The 19,709-nt window shown below is 42.8% G+C and overlaps 1 protein-coding gene across 1 annotated transcript in view; it reads right to left on the reverse strand.

The window, feature by feature from the left end:
* Positions 1-2,627: 2,627 nt before the first annotated feature.
* Positions 2,628-19,709, reverse strand: part of LOC311104077 (phospholipid phosphatase-related protein type 5-like) — a gene marked incomplete at both ends in the record, with an annotated part of 53,094 nt that continues 36,012 nt past the window's right edge. The window contains 5 exons of the mRNA XM_084145739.1: positions 2,628-2,736; positions 3,532-3,659; positions 4,706-4,882; positions 5,034-5,284; positions 8,322-8,442. Of these exons, the coding sequence (XP_084001865.1) occupies positions 2,628-2,736; positions 3,532-3,659; positions 4,706-4,882; positions 5,034-5,284; positions 8,322-8,442 (786 nt within the window). The remainder of the gene's footprint in view (positions 2,737-3,531; positions 3,660-4,705; positions 4,883-5,033; positions 5,285-8,321; positions 8,443-19,709) is intronic.

Consider the following 19,709-nt stretch of genomic DNA (forward strand, 5'->3'; position numbering starts at 1 on the left):
AAAACAGAATGTGTCCTGCCCTCATAAAAGGCAAGAGCTAACACTCAGCATCCTTTTTATTGCAATATCCATTTATTGTTCTCATCAGACAAATCTTTACAAAACAGAGGGTACGTTGTAACAAGATGAAATGAAGTGTTAAAACTCAGATCACCTCCAAAGAACACATTTTTGTACATGTTACTGCATTGTTCATCGTCTTATTTAAAAAAATCTTTTAGCCAATAAAATATAACTAAATTAAACTACAGATGTATTGTCTGTGCTCCAAGGAACACACATTCGGACCCAAACCTAATCAAGCCATCTGTGTAGTTTTTTGTAGCTCCCGTTAGTTTTGGCCTAGCATTTAAGAGCGTTGGGCCAGTAGCCGAAAGGTCACTGTTTTGAATCCCCGAGACGACGAGGTGAAAAATCTGTCGATGTGCCCTAGAGCAAGACACTTAACCTTAATTGCTCCTGTAAGTCGCTCTGGATAAGAGCATCTGCTAAATGACTTAAATGTAAAAGCAACAGACCCCCTCAATACTGTGATAGTATACAGTGCACTTCCTCCTAGTTCACTGACTGTGGTGTATACAGTATGGGCTGGCAGGTGAACTATTACAAGAGAAACTAAACCATGGGGGGTTTCTAATGTTAGCATAACACCACGGGCCATCTTCTGTTGACTCCAACCTTGGTCCGGGAGGGCAGCTGGTTTGATGCAGAATGGCTGCCAGTTTGGGATGAGGACAGGTCTGATCCAGGCCTGATTTAGAGTGGACAAGGACCTTTACATACACTTTTGTCTTTAGTAATACAGTTGATACGACAAATGTTCCCGTTTCTCTATAACAACTTAATGTAAGGAGTGCAGTGGGGTGTCTGTAAAAATCACGTTCTCATTACAAAAAATAACTATTTACAAAACCATACAAACAGGTTTAAGTGTAAGAAAGTGGAAAAGATGGGAGGTATAGGCTAGAGATTAGGAGAGGTAAGTGAGTGTGTATGTGTGTGTTTGTTTGGTAGGGTGAGTATGTGTATGTTGTATGCACGTCCAAAAGTGTGTGTATTTTGGTCAGTTTGTCAGTATTAAATGTGTGTTTTCGTATGAGCGTTTTCATGTGTGAGTACGTGTGTTGTCCAACAGAGGGAAACATTACACAGCCCAGTGACGGTATAGTCAGGATACAACACAAAGAAGACAACCAAACAGCAGTAGAAAAATATATGCCAGTGGGAGAGAGTGGAGAGTGGAGGGTGAGATATGAGTGAGGGCTGTGCAAATCAAAATCAGCAAAACTGTTTTCTGTGGCAACCACACCATATATACACATATCAAATAAATACATCTATGAATAATCTCCTCATAAATAAATCACATAATCACATGAATAGGCAAAGTCCATTGTAAATAATATCTCTCTACAGCACAGAGACAGGGAATCTTGGTTTTCCAGTGTGGTGTTCCGTTCCATGCCGATGTGATCCGTTCCATTCCAGACAAAAGTGATGTGTGAGTAAACAAATCTTTTGGTGACATCACAATGACAAAGCTTTGGTAACCAAGGTTCCCTGTCCAGATACATTGAGTGCAAAATAAAAATGTTGTACTGTACAAAGCTCATGTCCTGTCACTTGTGATGTATTTCAAAATGCGTCTCATCCGGTCTTACCAAATCTGTATCTATTTCATGCTGACTTGCTGCAGCTGCAACCAGTCGAAAGCTGAGAAAAATAAACTGTGTCTGCACTTTCATCCTGTTTGTTGTTGTCTTGTCTTCTTCTCAGCGATATGAACAGAATCCTTTGATCTGGGTAATGTCATGCAGAGCTGGAGAGAGGTCTGCCAGAGAGCTAATGCTGTGTATGTAGACCTACCAGGATCCTGATCTGTGTGTGTTGTCTCTATGCTGTATTTTGAAGGTACAGTAATTAAGTACTAAAGTTGCTACAGAAAGTGATAGGTCCGTAAACATTTGTTCACTTGAGTTTGTTGACTGGTGCAGTTATTTGATGATTGGCTCATTCTAGGATACTGAAAATGAGCCCTACATCCAACCGAGAGTGTTCATTGAGCGGTTGTTTAGATTCATCTTAAAAGTGCACAGAGACACAAATAACTGAAGTGTTTCAGGATGACTGGCTGCATTGCCTGGGTGGACATCTTCAACAGACAGTTGAAAACACAAAAGAACACAGTTCTCAAATGAATACAGCTTGATGAATTCTGACAGTTTCACCTTACAAGCACGTAGAAGATGAAACATCACCTTGTGATATCAGTGAAATGTGTACTTCACACAATGAAGCACATTAAAAAAAGAAGCCTCTGGAAACAACAAAATGAAAGAGGCATTCCTGTACCTGACACTGTACTGAATGTTCAGCTGGATAGCTGTTAAGTCTTTGTGAGTCTCACTTTGAGAGCTCACCTCTCGGTTCCCCAGGGGTTTGGGCTTGGACAAGGTTAGGGGGAGGTTTGTAGAGGTCTGAGTATGCTACGTGTGCTGTGTTTGTGTGCGTGTGTGTTTTGAAAGTCTAGACCTGCGTGGAGTAGGATCTGTAGAGGGTGGAGTAGCGGCCTGCCGGGTGGGCGGCGCAGTGGTGTTCGTGTGAGTGTTCATGTTCGTGTGGCTGGTCTAGACTTCGCTGGAAATGGAGCGAGACGGAATGAGGACATCTGGGGTGGCGGGGAACCGATACGGCTGATGGTCATGTGATCTCTGTGAAAGGAGATCCCCTCGGAGTCTGCAGGCGAGAGAGAGGAGTGAAAAAGAGAGAGGGAGGGACAGAAGAGAAGAGAGGGAGGAATAAGGAGAGAGAGAGGGAATGAAAGAGACAGAGAGAGAAAGATGGGGTGGAATGAGAGATGAAAAAAAGAAAAACGAGTGAGGAGCGAGAGAAAACGATCAAAAGTTGGTCAGAATGGGTGGTGAACGTAGGGATTGTAGGGAGGGCAGGAGGAGAGTGCAGGATGCTGGTGACACAGATAGAAGGATAGAGATCAAGTGAGGGATAAGGGAAAAGAGCGAGGTGGGAGACAGGGGAGGGAGGAGGTCAGGTGAGGGTTAGTGTAGGTGACAGACAAGAGGAGACACAAGACATCTCAAAGCTGCTCCCTTGAATCACACTTTCAACAGGTTGTCCTTCCCTAGTGCCCTCTGCTCTCCCTTATCTAAAGAGCTCACAGTGCATTTCTCATTCACTTCAAAGAGCTAAGAGGCCTTCAAAGCTTAAACCACTGAGGGATGGTGAATGAATACTGAGGAAGAGACTACTGCAAACGGCTCTCTCTAAACTCTAAGAAGTCCACACATTTTCTAAGTAAAGGGTTACTGGCTCAAGGTTTGGGTATACTTGTGCTTTGGTCAGGGTTGAGGGTTAGGGGTGGTGCTGGGGCTGGGGCATGCGCTGTGAGGGGACATCTACTTTTGGGATCGGGGGGACGACAGAAGGGGGAGAGAAGGGGTGCATGTCTGCCCCCCCTGTGTGTGCAGCCATGCCGCTCACTCACCCCCACCCCTTACCTGAGTTCCACTTAACTTTTCGAGTGGACTCTCCACACAGGGCAGAGCCACCATGGGCATGCCAAGCACTGACTCAGGGCGCTGGGGCCGCGGGGGAGGGGGAGGGGGCCTCGTCTGCTGGAAGTTGTTGATCACACACGTCACCTGGGGAGAGAGAAGTGAGAGTGAGAAAGAGAGAGAAAGGGAAAGAGACGGGGAAGAACTGGGTGAATAAGAAAATAAAAAGCAATGACAGTACAGACACTACTGGTTGTTTTGGCTCTGTACTCCAGAACTTTGGATTTGAAATGATACAATGACTATGAGGTGCAGACCGTCAGCTTTAATTTGAGGGTATTGTCATCCATATCGGCTGAACCATTTAGAAATTACAGCACTTTTTGTATATAGTCCCCCCATTTCAGGGGACCAAAAGTATTGGGACAAATTCATTTATCAAATCAAATCAAATTGTATTGGTCACATGTGCCGAATACAACAGGTGTAGACTTTACAGTGAAATGTTTACTTACGAGCCCATTCCGAATAGTGCAGAGTTAAAAAGTAAGACAAATATTTGCTAAAAAATAGAAAGACAAAAATAATAACGAGGCTTTATACAAGGAGTACCAGTACTGAGTCAATGTGCAGGGTACCAGGTAGTTGAGGTAATTGATGTAATACAATATGTACATGTAGGTAGGAGTAAAAGTGACTAGGCAATCAGGATATATAATAAACAGAGTAGCAGCAGCGTATGTAAAGTGTGTCTATGTGTGAGTGTGTGGCGTCAATATGCATGTGTGTGTGTGTGAGCGTATGCAGTGTGTGTGTGTGCTGGAGTGTCAGTGTAGTATGTGTGAGTGTGTGGGTAGAGTCCAGTGAGTAGCATTTTTTTGGGGGGGGGGCTGAAATGTATGCTTCTAAATTTCGCACTCTTCATTATTCACGATTCATTCAGGATTATACTTTTGGAGCTCACTGTAAGTGAAATGAGAGTGACATTTCTCATCACATGGTGAGAAGTACCAGGATTAACAGCCCCTGTGCTTATGAACTTAAAATATCAATGTAAACTGTCATCAATATACATCACTGTTACATTCTCTCACCCTCATCTCCCAGAATAATGACTTCCCTAACCACCCTCCTCTCCCTCACCATTCCCTCAGCAGCTCCCTCCATCCTTCCCTCCCCTCCCTCCCTCTCACTAGAAACACAGCGATGGCTCCTCCAGTGAAGAAGCCGGCCAGGACATCGGCCCAGTGGTTGCGGTACTCTGCCACCTTGACCACTCCCACCAGCATGGCCAGGCATAGCAGGGTCAGGCTGACCGTAGGCTTGGTCAGCCGAGTGCCTTTGGTCCGGAACACTATCGTCACATACATCTGGGACAGACAGAGATAGGGGAGGAGACCAGGAGGACTGTCAGGCATTGTAATACTATAGGCTGGGTATCAACTCTATATACTATAGGGTGGTATACCATAACATGTGTATCAAACTGTCCAAACTCCTACTCCCCAAACCAGAACCTACCACAGTGTAGACTGCAGAGTAGACACTGAGGGCTGCGTCCTTGGAGGGGAAGGATTTGCGTGCGGAAGCCACTACCAGGGGGTTCCCAGTGCAGGCGCGGGGCTGGGTGATGTACTGCATGTTGGATGTGCACCCCAGGGCCGTGTAGTTAGGCCGGCAGGCAGACAGGAAGTGAGGCGTCTGGTTTCCTGTCACCACCTGACCGGCATTGGCAAAGATGGTGGTGGTGAACAGGCCGAAGGAGAACACTCCTGAGGGAGAGAGAGAAAGAGATAAAGAGCGAGAGACAGAAATGACAGCCAATTAAAAGAGGTGTTTAGTTATCCCCAGCCTACCTGGGAGCTGCTGTTAATCGAGAATTTCAATAAGCATTTTGCTACGGCTGGTCCTGAAAGAGCTGCTAAATCTGGACCCCTACAAATCAGCTGGGCTAGACAATCTGGACCCTTTCTTTCTAAAATTTGCCGCAGAAATTGTCGCAACCCATATTACTAGCCTGTTCAACCTCTCTTTTGTATCGTCTGAGATCCCCAGAGATTGGAAAGCTGCCGCGGTCATCCCCCTCTTCAAAGGGGGTGACACTCTAGATCCAAACTGTTACAGACCTATATCCATCCTACCCTGCCATTCGAAAGTATTTGAAGGCCAAGTTAACAAACAGATCACGACCATTTCGAATCCCACCATACCTTCTCCGCTATGCAATCTGGTTTCCGAGCTGGTCATGGGTGCACCTCAGCCACGCTCAAGGTCCTAAACGATATAATAACCGCGATCGATAAAAGACAGTACTGTGCAGCCGTCTTCATCGACCTGGCCAAGGCTTTTGACTCGGTCAATTACTGCATTCTTATTGGCAGACTAAATAGCGTTGGTTTCTCAAATGACTTCCTCGCCTGGTTCACCAGCTACTTCTCAGATAGAGTTCAATGTGTCAAATCGGAGGGCCTGTTGTCTGGGGGTGCCACAGGGTTAAATTCTCGGGCCGACTCTATTCTCTGTGTATATCAATGATGTCGCTCTTGCTGCTGGTGACTCTCAGATCCACCTCTACGCAGACGACACCATTTTGTATACATCTGGCCCTTCATTGGACACTGTGTTAACAAACCTCCAAACGAGCTTCAATGTCATACAACACTCCTTCCGTGGCCGGCGGGTCTGACTTAGAATATGTGGACAACTACAAATACCTAGGTGTCTGGTTAGTCCGTAAACTCTCCTTCCAGACTCACATTAAGCATCTCCAATCCAAAGTTAAATCTAGAATCGGCTTCTTATTTTGCAACAAAGCCTCCTTCACTCATGCTGCTAAACATGCCCTCGTAAAACTGACTACCCTACCGATCCTTGACTTCGGCGATGTCATTTACAAAATAGCTTCCAACACTCTACTCAGCAAATTGGATGTAGTCTATCACAGTGCCATCCGTTTTGTCACCAAAGCCCCATAAACTACCCACCATTGTGACCTGTACGCTCTCGTTGGCTGGCCCTCACTACATATTAGTCGCCAAACCCACTGGCTCCAGGTCATCTATAAATCACTTCTAGGCAAATCCCCGCCTTATCTTAGATAATTGGTCACCATAGCAACACCCACCCGTAGTATGCGTTCCAGCAGGTATATCTCACTGGTCATCCCCAAAGCCAACACCTCCTTTGGTTGCCATTCCTTCCAGTTCTCTGCTGCAAATGACTGGAACAAACTGCAAAAATCTCTGAAGCTGGAGACACTTATCGCCCTCACTAACTTTAAGCATCAGTTGTCAGAGCAGCTTACCGATCACTGCACCTGTACACAGCCCATCTGTAATTAGCCCACCCAACTACCTCACCCCCATATTGTTATTTACATTGTTATTTATTTTGTTCATTTGCACCCCAGTATCTCTATTTGCACATCATCTTCTCCAGTGTTAATACTAAATTGTAATTATTTTGCACTATGGCCTATTTATTGCCTTACCTCCATAACTTACTACATTTGCACACACTGTATATAGATTTTCTATTGTGTTATTGACTGTACGTTTTGTTTTTGTTTATTCCATATGTAACTCTGTGTTGTTGTTGTTTTTATCGCACTGCTTTGCTTTATCTTGGCCAGGTCGCAGTTGTAAATGAGAACTTGTTCTCAACTGGCTTACCTGGTTAAATAAAGGTGAAACAAAAAATAAAAAATAAATTATCAGCTGAGGTGTGAAATTGCAAAAGCCTTCATGATCACTTGAAGTGATGAACATGCTAATCGATCTGAAATTCTTCACACCAGTTTTAGCCTTCATCATCACAAACCGCTGAGGCATGCGTTCTTGTGTTTCTTCAAATGTAGTTTACGAAAGTTCAATCAGGAAGGCTGGTCTGAATGCTCGTTTAACTTCATCAAGCCGCGTAAGATAATTCACTCTGTTTCCTATTATAGATGCCAGCTGCCCAGCAAAGGGCTACCTGTCATCAGCATCTGGCTCCGAGGAGCATTCCTCGGCCATACCCCAAATTATTTAATAAAATTCCATATTGCATTCTGTCTCTGTTGTTCATTCAGTTACGCCTATACTCAAACTTATATCGTACTTCTTGTGTTTTTTTTCCTCAATTTTCTATTATTATCTATATTATTATTATTATCACTGCATTGTTGGGAAAGAGCTCTCACTGTACTGTTTTATACCGGTTATATCCTGTGCACAGTAGCAAATCCAATCAACATTGTCACGACTTCCTCCGAAGCTGCCTCCTCTCCTGGTTCGGGCAGGCTTTGGCATTCGTCGTCACTGGCCTTCTATCCACTGCCGCTCCTCATCTCATAATTCCATTTGATTTGTCTTGTTTTTATACACACCTGGTTCATATCCCCTCATCAGTACCTGTATATGTGTTCCCTCTGCCCCCTTGTCTTTGTGTGTGATTGTTTATTGTGGAGAGTAGTGAAGCTCGGTGGAGCTCCTTGTATTTTGTATCGCCGGGATATTTTCCCGTGTGCCTTGTATTTTCGAGTGCGCCTGTTTTGCGCACTGGAGTGTTTTGACACGTTCCTTCATAACTCTGTGGGTGCGGAATAAAGCCTGTTAGTTTGTGATTTATCGTCCTGAGCCTGACTCCAACATCACCTCATCACCAACATCGACATTTTCCTTTAAAATACATCAAATTCAGGTACCCTTTTGTAGATATTTTCAATTCCAGGTGTGTTTTAATCATCTTGTTAGACACACTAATCATTCAAGACTAGTTCAGGCAGGGCTGTGTGGTGTTGGTCTAGACTCTAGAGGCTGTAGTGGTTACCTAGGAAGCGGACGATGCGTCGCAGCAGGGGGTTGAAGTAGCAGCAGTCTGCTGTCACTATGGTCTTCTCTTGCGTCCCCTCAGCCTTCAGAAAGAATGCCACCAGTTCCCCTACCAGGATCTGTAGAGAGAGAGACATACAGAGAGAGACACAGAGAGAGACAGAGAGACAGAGAGCGAGAGTGAGAGAGAGAGACAGAGAGAGAGAGACAGAGACAGAGAGAGAGAGAGATGGAGAGAGAGAGAGAGGGAGGCAGAGATATCCAGTTAGCTTTATTGAGGGCCACAAACTAATCGAGAGAGCGCATGTCTTGAAAACGACAAGCTATTTTATTTCATTTAGGCTATGCACAAGTTCTCGGAAAACCACTTGCCCACACAGACCTCAACTCTCTCACACAACACGCAGCCTAATGTTAGCGTGTGGCTAGAGATCCCCATGTTCACACCCACACAGTTTAATTTGAAACCCTCATCATCTACTTGTCAACATCACATTCGCAGGTGTCCAGCCATTCATTTGTGTTACAAAAAATACCCACCATTGGAGCGAGGAACGTGCCAGGCTCGTGACAGACGCAGAAACCAGATAACTGTAACTACATTTCACACCCACTGAGTGCATGTGCTGTCATGATTGCTTTATTGAGGGCCCTGAACTGTGAAACTCATCACTCTTTTTTCATGTTGCTCAGACAACATAAACTATTTCCTATTTCCCAAACACTTGCCTCAAAACATTTGCTTGTCCTTCTGTATTAGAAAACCATGTGTTTATTATTCCAACAGTAAGGACTTAAGCTAATAGCCACCCAAACACTAAAGCATAATAATCCAACTTATGTTCTCATGAAATATAAATGTAAAATGCACTGGGGATCCATCCAAATAGTGCAAAGGACACAATACAGAGGAATAGCAGGGAATAACATATTACCTTCCCTTATTTATAGAAATGAGAGAGAAAGAAAAGTCTCAGGTCTAAGAAGAATTAAGACTGGACAGTTTGAATGAGTTAACAGCCTCTGGAGCAGATACTCTGTGTTCGTATGTGCGTGCCCAATAGCACTCCCCCTCCATTAGGGAAACATACGTCATAGGGACTAATGGTTCCATAGCAACACTAAACTAATTCTAATATGAACCATGACATCAAATTGTAAGGAGATGATCAACATAAACTAGAGGTTGCCAAGGGCACCGTCATACTAGAGGCTGACTGACAAACATATGTCCACACAGTAAATCTGTTAGCATGTGTTGGGGAAGTGAGGTATTGGGCTTCATCCCATCCCACTCCTGCATGGATCAGTACTCTGAAACACTGAGTCTCAGCCTGCTAAAAACTGTTCAGTAGTGGGTGGTGATCCTGTTCAGAAGCATATCACATAGTCAATACTGTACAACCATCCCTCTTCATGCAATTCACCACTGTTAATAGCTACTTGCCTCCAGAATTGGAGCGTATGAATACACTTTGGAGATACAATCAGAACAGAGAGGGAGATAGAAGCGCGTGTTGAGATGGAGTGGGAGATAGTGAAGGGAGAGGGAAACAGAAATAGAGGGAAGGGGGAAAGAGAGAGAGCAAACTGTAACAATGAATTATTCACAGATGCGCCTGGACCCTGTCTGCATGGTGAATCATGTTGCACATTATTTCAACCGACGTCTTTTAAATTATACCCCTCCATCACGCTAGAGCTTGCTCTGCTGCGTGGCTCTAGTCTTACTGCTCTCTTAAGTAGTCAAGGTAACATGGCTGCAGTTTTTGTGTTGTAGATAGGAAATTGGCTGTTGTACCTAACTTCCTTGACATTAAACACAATCATGTAACATTTCTGGTTCTATACAGCACAAGTTGACTGATATGAAGCAGAAGGGTACTCTACAGTAAGTGTCCTGTTCCGAGTGCTATTAGACCCACACCACCACACCTCTGGGGAGGAAAGGAGAGAGAGAGTGGAAAACACAGAGGGGGGGTTGGGTCAATTCCATTTAAATTCAGGAAACTTTCCCTAATTGAAAAGGGAATTGGAATAAGAATTTCAGTATACTTCCTGAATTGACTGGAATAAAAAAATGTTTTACCCCAACCCTGGCAGACAGGCAGTAGCCCCTCAACAGACTAAGAATAGTATCTGACCAATCACGTGCCTGGGCCGTGACATCAGTCCAATATGCGTTGCATGGAGACAGAGAGCAGAAAGGAGAAGAGAAAAGAAAATGTCCTGCACTTCACCCTCGTCTGCCGCTGAATCAGAGAGCGGCTCTGACAACTGGGAACAACTGGACCCTGACCCTGTTGGGGTGTGTGTTGTGTGTGTGTGTGTGTATATGTGTCTGTGTGTGCAAACATTCCTGCCAGAGTGAGAGCAAGTTGGAGGAGTCAGTTTGTGATCGTGTGTAAGCAACCGGGTAAATATCTTTACAGTGCATATCAAAATATGTCTTCTCCAAAGCAAGTTGGGAATCAGTTCTAATCACGTGGGAAAGAGGGGGAAGGAGATAGGAAGACAGGGAGAAGAGGCAGAAACAAGATAAGGAGGAGAAAAGGCAGGGAGATAACAGCCCTAGCTAATCATCTGAGGCTAATTCCAAGAGGCCTGTTAGAATCCCAGATAGACACAGACAATAAAACTGAGTGACACTAGAACAGCAGCAGCCTCCCGATAACAACACAGCACTGGAGCAGGATCATGGCTCCTCAGATAGTGCTTATTAACACACACTTGTAAAAACACACACACACACACACACACACTGGGCTACGGATGCTCAGCGAACCGACACACACCGCTCTGGTCCAACAGCTGACTCTGTTAAGATGAATGTGTGGGGAAATGGAAGGCTGACGATTCCAATCCCATAGACAGATGCATTATGGTCCATGGTATACCACCTCTACTGCTATTGTGTTTGTTTTGCTCCCATCCCTTACTGTTGTATAGATAATGATGAAACATCATCATCATTATCCAAAACATCCCATCTTATTAGTCCCAGTGATGTCCATAGGACATGATGGGATAATATAGCCATGTGTAAAGTCATGGAAGCTGGACCTGTCACCAGCATCCCATTATCTGTCATCACCTACAGTGGAATCTGACCTGAATCACTTCAACGTACTCTAAGCTAATGGATCTAGATAGGTCTACCATGTAGGGTAAACGTCACAGTGGATTGAGTTTATTATCCTCTGGTGGTGAGAGAATAAGCTACAGCCTACAACACTATGAATGGCACATAAAGGACGTCTTAAGGGCCTTGGCGACTTGGAGTTAGTGCCCATTTAGTACATTTGTTCAACATGAACCGTTACAAGAGAGAACAAGCACTATCGCGGTTGAATCAAATCTGTAAACGCGCGCACGCACACACACACGCTAATTAACTAATGTGTGAATGCACTTCATGGACATTGATAGCTCTCTGATTTGAAGAGAAAATAACTGTTTTGAATGCACTTATTTCGTTGTAAACAACTGAACATTTGCTGCTTCTATGGTTAACATGTATGGTGTATCATTCTGGTTGTTTTCGGTTTGCTATGCTTAATCTTGTGTTATATCACTCCTGTATTACCCTTTCCTTCCTCCCTCATGTATTTTCTATGTCAATCACCCTTTGTAGATTTTTCTCCCAGACCCCAACAGGGAAAGTAGGTTAGGATCTCTCTCTTTGTCCTCCCCCTCCATTCTTGTCCTCTTTCATTTCATGCTCTCTTTTCCCAAAATATCATTCTGTTAAATCCCTCTAAATTCCCTGTCGCCAGCCAAACAGCTAAGCCACAGCTGCAGGTGAGGAACAGAGCCTGTCTTTAGTGTGAAAAGCACAGAGAGGCAGGAAGAGAGAAATGAAGAGGGAGGAACCGAGAGAGAAGGAGAGCAGAAGCTGAAGAGAGTGAGAATAACTGAGATCAAGAGTGAGTAAAATAACAGAATTGGATGATGCTGGTCACTGGTCTCTGGGGTGTTGAGTGAAGCATGTCCCTCTGCCAGGACCACTGAGGTGTCTCTGCTTTCTGCCTGAGCGTAAAGGGATCAGTCATCCGTGCTGTTGAGCTGTGACTGACGAGTTCACACTAATCACATTACACAAGCGGATGTATGTCTTCAGCTATCACATACAGTACAACTAGATACTGGAACATAATCTAAATATATTATACGCATATGTACATTATACACACATACAGTATTACTTTACATGCAGGTCTATGTAGGCTCCATGACCAATCAAGTCGGTAAAGAAACAGCCTCAGGCGAACCAGGCTAATGCTACATGGAGCTGATAGAGGCACAGCTCAGCCATAAACTACACCATAAACTATACCATAAATTACACTACAAACTATACTTTTAAACTATACCCACTCTCAGAGAGAAAGTAACAGAAATAAAGAGAGCAACAGAGCAAGAGAGAGAGAGATACAGTAGAGATATGAGAAAGCAAGAGAACCAGATCAGAATAGAGATAGAAAGAAGCGATAAAGGGATGGAGTGAATCGTTTGATGGTGGGATCAGTGTATCGGCTCTGATCGAGCTCAGTAAAGTGATTATCATTGTGGTCAGTCAGATAATCATTGTGATTGTGTTGAAGCTGAGCGGGAATGTGAAGCTGCCTGTAAATTGGTCTGCTTAAGGATACCAAACAGATATAGCACCACTCTGAAAGCTGGGTATTACCATGGTAACCACTTCACAGTGGTTAAACTAGACACAGTCATTCTCCTTACAATAATAGGTGACAACTGCTCTTTTCTTAATGTTGTGTACTATGTACCTTCACAGTTACTTCAACCCCTCTCTACTAGAGCTATTTTATTTTTCTCTTAGGGAGGTAAAGGAAACTCTCCCACCATCTCTTTCTGTGCCTCCAACTCAATCTTTCTCTATCCACTCCCTGTATTTCATAATCTGGTACTCTTCTCACCTTTCTCAATTTATAATTTAACCCTCGTCACTCCTCCCTTACCCCCTCCACCTCGTCACTCCTCCCTTACCCCCTCCCCCTCCCCCTCGTCACTCCTCCCTTACCCCCTCCACCTCCCCCTCGTCACTCCTCCCTTACCCCCTCCACCTCCCCCTCGTCACTCCTCCTCTCCCTCGGCACCCCTCCCTTACCCCCTCCACCTCCTCCTCTGCACCCCTCCATTACCCCCTCCTCCTCCACTGCACCCATCCCTTACCCCCTCCTCCTCTTACTCTGCACCCCTCCCTTACCCCCTCCTTCTTTTCCTCTGCACCCCTCTCTTACCCCCTCCTCTGCACCCTCCTCACCGTCGGCACCCCTCCTTCACCCCGTCCTTCCCTGAAGCAGTCCAAAGCGGCCCAGCAACAACAGTGACTCTTTCTAGACACATATGGTCTCATGGCAGAGAAGAGACACAGCCAACACGTCCCCCTGGAGCCCACCCTGCCATCTGCATCTGTGTGTGTGTGTGTGCTCATTTTCACTCCTGCTGTCCTTCATTATATCCTTCCTTCCATCTTACTTCTGGACCCAAAATTCAAATTTCAGTATGTATCACTATGATTAAAAGATAGTCATACAGACCATCAAATAATTGACATATACATTACAGAATTTCCACGTGGGCGAGTATATTGGAAATGTAATCAACGCCTATTGGATGACACCTTGTTTTTAACCAGGACAGAATCATTTCTAACTGACTTTTTCCTACATAATATAGGTACAGCAGATCCCCTTATTGTATGGGACACTTTTAAATGTGCATTTAGAAGCTATGCAATTCAATACTCATCTTTAAAACAAAAGCGATTTAGGTCAAAATAACTCATATTAACAAAGGAAATAGAGGGACTAACAGTACAGATATATAGCAATAAAACTGAACCATAGAGGCACAGAATACGTTAGAGTAAAAACAAAAAGAAATGGAGGAACTTATTCAAGAAAGAACACTGTACTACAGTGAGGGGAAAAAGTATTTGATCCCCTGCTGATTTTGTACGTTTGCCCACTGACAAAGAAATGATCAGTCTATAATTTTAATGGTAGGTTTATTTGAACAGTGTGAGACAGAATAACAACAAAAAAATCCAGAAAAACGCATGTCAAAAATGTTATAAATTGATTTGCATTTTAATTAGGGAAATAAGTATTTGACCCCCTCTCAATCAGAAAGATTTCTGGCTCCCAGGTGTCTTTTATACAGGTAACGAGCTGAGATTAGGAGCACACTCTTAAAGGGAGTGCTCCTAATCTCAGCTTGTTACCTGTATAAAAGACACCTGTCCACAGCAGCAATCAATCAATCAGATTCCAAACTCTCCACCATGGCCAAGACCAAAGAGCTCTCCAAGGATGTCAGGGACAAGATTGTAGACCTACACAAGGCTGGAATGGGCTACAAGACTATTGCCAAGCAGCTTGTTGAGAAGGTGACAACAGTTGGTGCGATTATTCGCAAATGGAAGAAACACAAAATAACTGTCAATCTCCCTCGACCTGGGGCTCCATGCAAGATCTCACCTCGTGGAGTTGCAATGATCATGAGAATGGTGAGGAATCAGCCCAGAACTACACGGGAGGATCTTGTCAATGATCTCAAGGCAGCTGGAACCATAGTCACCAAGAAAACAATTGGTAACACACTACGCCGTGAAGGACTGAAATCCTGCAGCACCCGCAAGGTCCCCGTGCTCTGAAGTTTGCCAATGAACATCTGAATGATTCAGAGGAGAACTGGGTGAAAGTGTTGTGGTCAGATGAGACCAAAATCAAGCTCTTTGGCATCAACTCAACTCGCCGTGTTTGGAGGAGGAGGAATGCTGCCTATGACCCCAAGAACACCATCCCCACCGTCAAACATGGAGGTGGAAACATTATGCTTTGGGGGTGTTTTTCTGCTAAGGGGACAGGACAACTTCACTGCATCAAAGGGACGATGGACGGGGCCATGTACCGTCAAATCTTGGGTGAGAACCTCCTTCCCTCAGCCAGGGCATTGAAAATGGGTCGTGGATGGGTATTCCAGCATGACAATGACCCAAAACACACGGCCAAGGCAACAAAGGAGTGGCTGAAGATGAAGCACATTCAGGTCCTGGAGTGGCCTAGCCAGTCTCCAGACCTTAATCCCATAGAAAATCTGTGGAGGGAGCTGAAGGTTCGAGTTGCCAAACATCAGCCTCGAAACCTTAATGACTTGGAGAAGATCTGCAAAGAGGAGTGGAACAAAATCCCTCCTGAGATGTGTGCAAACCTGGTGGCCAACTACAAGAAACATCTGACCTCTGTGATTGCCAACAAGGGTTTTGCCACCAAGTCATGTTTCGCAGAGGGGTCAAATACTTATTTCCCTCATTAAAATGCAAATCAATTTATAACATTTTTGACATGCGTTTTTCTGGATTTTTTTGTTGTTATTCTGTCTCTCACTGTTCAAATAAACCTACCACCTTTGTCAGTGGGCAAACGTACAAAATCAGCAGGGGATCAAATACTTTTTTCCCTCACTGTATATTATACAAATAAAGCGATCTGGATGGAATATGGTGAAAAATGAACCACATTCTTTTTTAATCTTCAACACAGAAAAGCTACCAAAAATAATTTACTGAAACTTGTTACAAATGATGGAGTCACCCATGATTCACCAAATATTATTTTGAAAGAGGGAGCAAAGTACTAGTTTCAGTCTCCTCCATCTCCACTAACTGAAGTTAATTGTAAGGATTTTTATTCCTATTAATAATATAAAATTAACAGCCGTACAGAAAGACTCATGTGAAGGCCAAATTACAGAGGATGAACTTCCTGATGCAATTAAAGCCTTCAAAAATCCAGGGCTGGATGGTATACCAGTCGAGCTATACCTCATCCTAATCAGACAGGTTATTTTTTTACATGGATGACACATTGGAGATAATATAAGACAAGTACTGGAAACAATAGAACACTATGAAAAATTTGGCAAACCAGGCCTGGTATTCATAGCTGATTTTGATAAGGCTTTTGATAAAGTACGACTGGAATTTATATATAAATGCCTGGAATATTTACATTTTGGAGAATCTCTTATACAATGGGTTAAAGTTATGTATAGTAACCCTAGCTGTAAAATAGTCAATAATGGCTACTTTTCAGAAAGTATTAAACTGTCAATATGAGTAAAAAAAGGTTGTATGCTTCTGGCATATATATTTATTATGGCCATCGAAATGTTATCTGTTAAAATCAGATCCAACAATAATTTCAAGGGCCTAGAAAATCCAGGGCTTAAAAACAAAGGTGTCATTGTACGCTGATGATTCATGTTTTCTTTCAAATCCACAATTTGGATACCTCCACAGCTTCATAGAGGATCTAGATAATGTTTCTAACCTCTCTGGATTACAACCAAATGTACCATATTATGTATTGGATCACTAAACAAATGCAACTTTTACATTACCGTGTAGTTTACCAATAAAATGGTCTGACAGGGAAGTTGACATACTCGGTATTCATATCCCGACAAAAAGAAATGATCTCACTACAATACATTTTAATAGAGAGTTAGCAAAAATAGATAAGATCTTGCTACCATGGAAAGGAAAATACCTGTCTATTTGTGGAAATATCACCCTGATCAACTCTTTAGTCATATCCCAGTTTACCTATTTGCTTATTGCCTTGCGTACACCTAGCCACTTGTTTTTCAATTATATGAGCAAAAAAGATTCCATTTTATTTGGAAGGGCAAGCCAGACAAAATTAAACAGGCCTATTTATATAATGAATGTGAATTCGGCGGGCAGAAATGATTAAATATTAAAGCATTAGACCTCTCACTAAAGGCTTCAGTCATACAAAATATATACTTAAATCTGAACTGGTTCTCTAGCAGATTAGTAAGAATGTCTCACCCCATGTTCAAGAATGGCCCTTTTCCCTTTATTCAGATTACAACCTCTCACTTTCAGTTATTTGAAAATGAAATAATCTCCAAAATATCGCTATTTTTAAAACAAGCCATAGAAAGTTGGTTGCATTTTGAGTTTAATCCACCAGAACAGACAGAACAAATATTACAACAAATATTATGGTTAAACTCAAATATACTAATTGATTAAAAAAATATATATATTGGGTAAAAAAATAAAAATAATTGTACATTATATCATCAATAGGACTGGTGGAGTTATGTCACACTTGTAGCTAACAAACATATATGGAAATGTCTGCTCTACTCAAAATTACAACTAACTAATTGCAGCATTACAGCAAAAATTGAAGAGGCAAGTGGAAGGAGAAAGTAAGGAACTTGTCTGTCGGCCCTGCATTAAAGACCAAAATTGGTTAAAGAAAATTGTGATAAATAAAAAAGTTTTATTTAAGGACCAACATTTTTACAGCTGTGCCATATAGATTGCAAAATAGTTGGGAAAATATTTTTTATGTACCGATTCCATGGCACATGGTTTATGAACTGAGACACAAAACAACACTGGATTCTAAACTTAGATTTTTTCCATTTAAATTATTATACAAAATTCTTGCAACCAATATAATGTTATATATATGGGGGATACAACCATTCCAGCTCTGTAGATTTTGCTGCAAAGAGACAGAATCATTAGATAATTTGTTTTGGTACTGTCCATATGTAGCTTGTTTTTGGTCGCAGTTTCAGGAATGGCTGATGAATTGCAGCATTTACCTGGAGCCAACTCTGCAAATAGCACTGCTGGGTGATTTAAAAAGTCATAGTCAATCGATCAATAATATAATAATACTCTTAGCAAAAATGTTTGTCTTTAACTCCCAATCTGTAGAAACTATGAGAATGGAAAGGTTCAGAACTTTTGTGAAACATCACAGCACATTTATATATATTTTATATGTACAGTACTAGTCAAAAGTTTGGACACACCTACTCATTCAACGGTTTTTCTTTATTTGTACTATTTTCTACATTGTAGAATAATAGTGAAGCCATCAAAACTATGAAATAACACATATGGAATCATGTAGTAACCAAAAAAGTGTTAAACAAATCAAAATATATTTTATATTTGAGATTCTTCAAAGTAGCCACCCTTTGCCTTGATGACAGCTTTGCACACTCTTGGCACTCTCAACCAGCTTCACCTGGAATGCTTTTCCAACAGTCTTGAAGGAGTTCCCACATATGCTGAGCACTTGTTGGCTGCTTTTCCTTCACTCTGTGGTCCAACCCATCCCAAACATCTCAATTGGGTTGAGGTCGGGGGATTGTGGAGGCCAGGTCATCTGATGCAGCACTCCATCACTCTCCTTCTTGGTCAAATAGCCCATACACAGCCTGGAGGTGTGTTGGGTCATTGTCCTGTTGAAAAACAAATGATAGCACCACTAAGTGCAAACCAGATGGGATGGCATATCGCTGCAGAATGCTGTGGTAGCCATGCTGGTTAAGTGTGCCTTGAATTCTAAATACATCACCGACAGTGTCACCAGCAAAGCACCCCAACACCATCACACCTCCTCCTCCATGCTTCCCGGTGGGAACCACACATGCAGAGATCATCCGTTCACCTACTCTGCGTCTCACAAAGACACGGTGATTGGAACCAAAAATCTCACATTTGGACTCATCAGACCAAAGTACAGATTTCCACCGGTCTAATGTCCATTGCTCGTGTTTCTTGGCCCAAGCAAGTCTCTTCTTCTTATTGGTGTCCTTTAGTAGTGGTTTCTTTGCAGCAATTTGACCATGAAGGCCTGATTCACGCAGTCTCCTCTGAACAGTTGATGTTGAGATGTGTCTGTGACTTGAACTCTGTGAAGCATTTATTTGGGCTGCAATCAGAGGTCCAGTTAAATCGAATGAACTTATCCTCTGCAGCAGAGGAAACTCTGGGTCTTCCTTTCCTGTGGCAGTCCTCATGAGAGCCAGTTTCATCATAGCGCTTGATGGTTTTTGCGACTGCACTTGAAGAAACTTTCAAAGTTCTTGAAATGTTCTGTATTGACTGACCTTCATGTCTTAAAGTAATGATGGACTGTCGTTTCTCTTTGCTTATTTGAGCTGTTCTTGACATAATATGGACTTGGTCTTTTACCAAATAGGGCTATCTTCTGTATACCACCCCTACCTTGTCACAACACAACTGATTGGCTCAAACAAATTAACTTTTAACAAGGCACACCTGTTAACTGAAATGCATTCCAGGTGACTACCTCGTGAAGCTGGTTGAGAGAATGCCAAGAGTGTGCAAAGCTGTCATCAAGGCAAAGGGTGGCTACTTTGAAGAATCTCAAATATAACATATATTTTGATTTGTTAAACACTTTTTTGGTTACTACGTGATTCCATATGTGTTATTTCACAGTTTTGATGTCTTCACTATTATTCTACAATGTATTAAGAAAAACCCTGGAGTGAGTAG

Source organism: Coregonus lavaretus (assembly GCF_964263955.1).
Source record: "Coregonus lavaretus genome assembly, chromosome: 2".
Classification (NCBI taxonomy): domain Eukaryota; kingdom Metazoa; phylum Chordata; class Actinopteri; order Salmoniformes; family Salmonidae; genus Coregonus; species Coregonus lavaretus.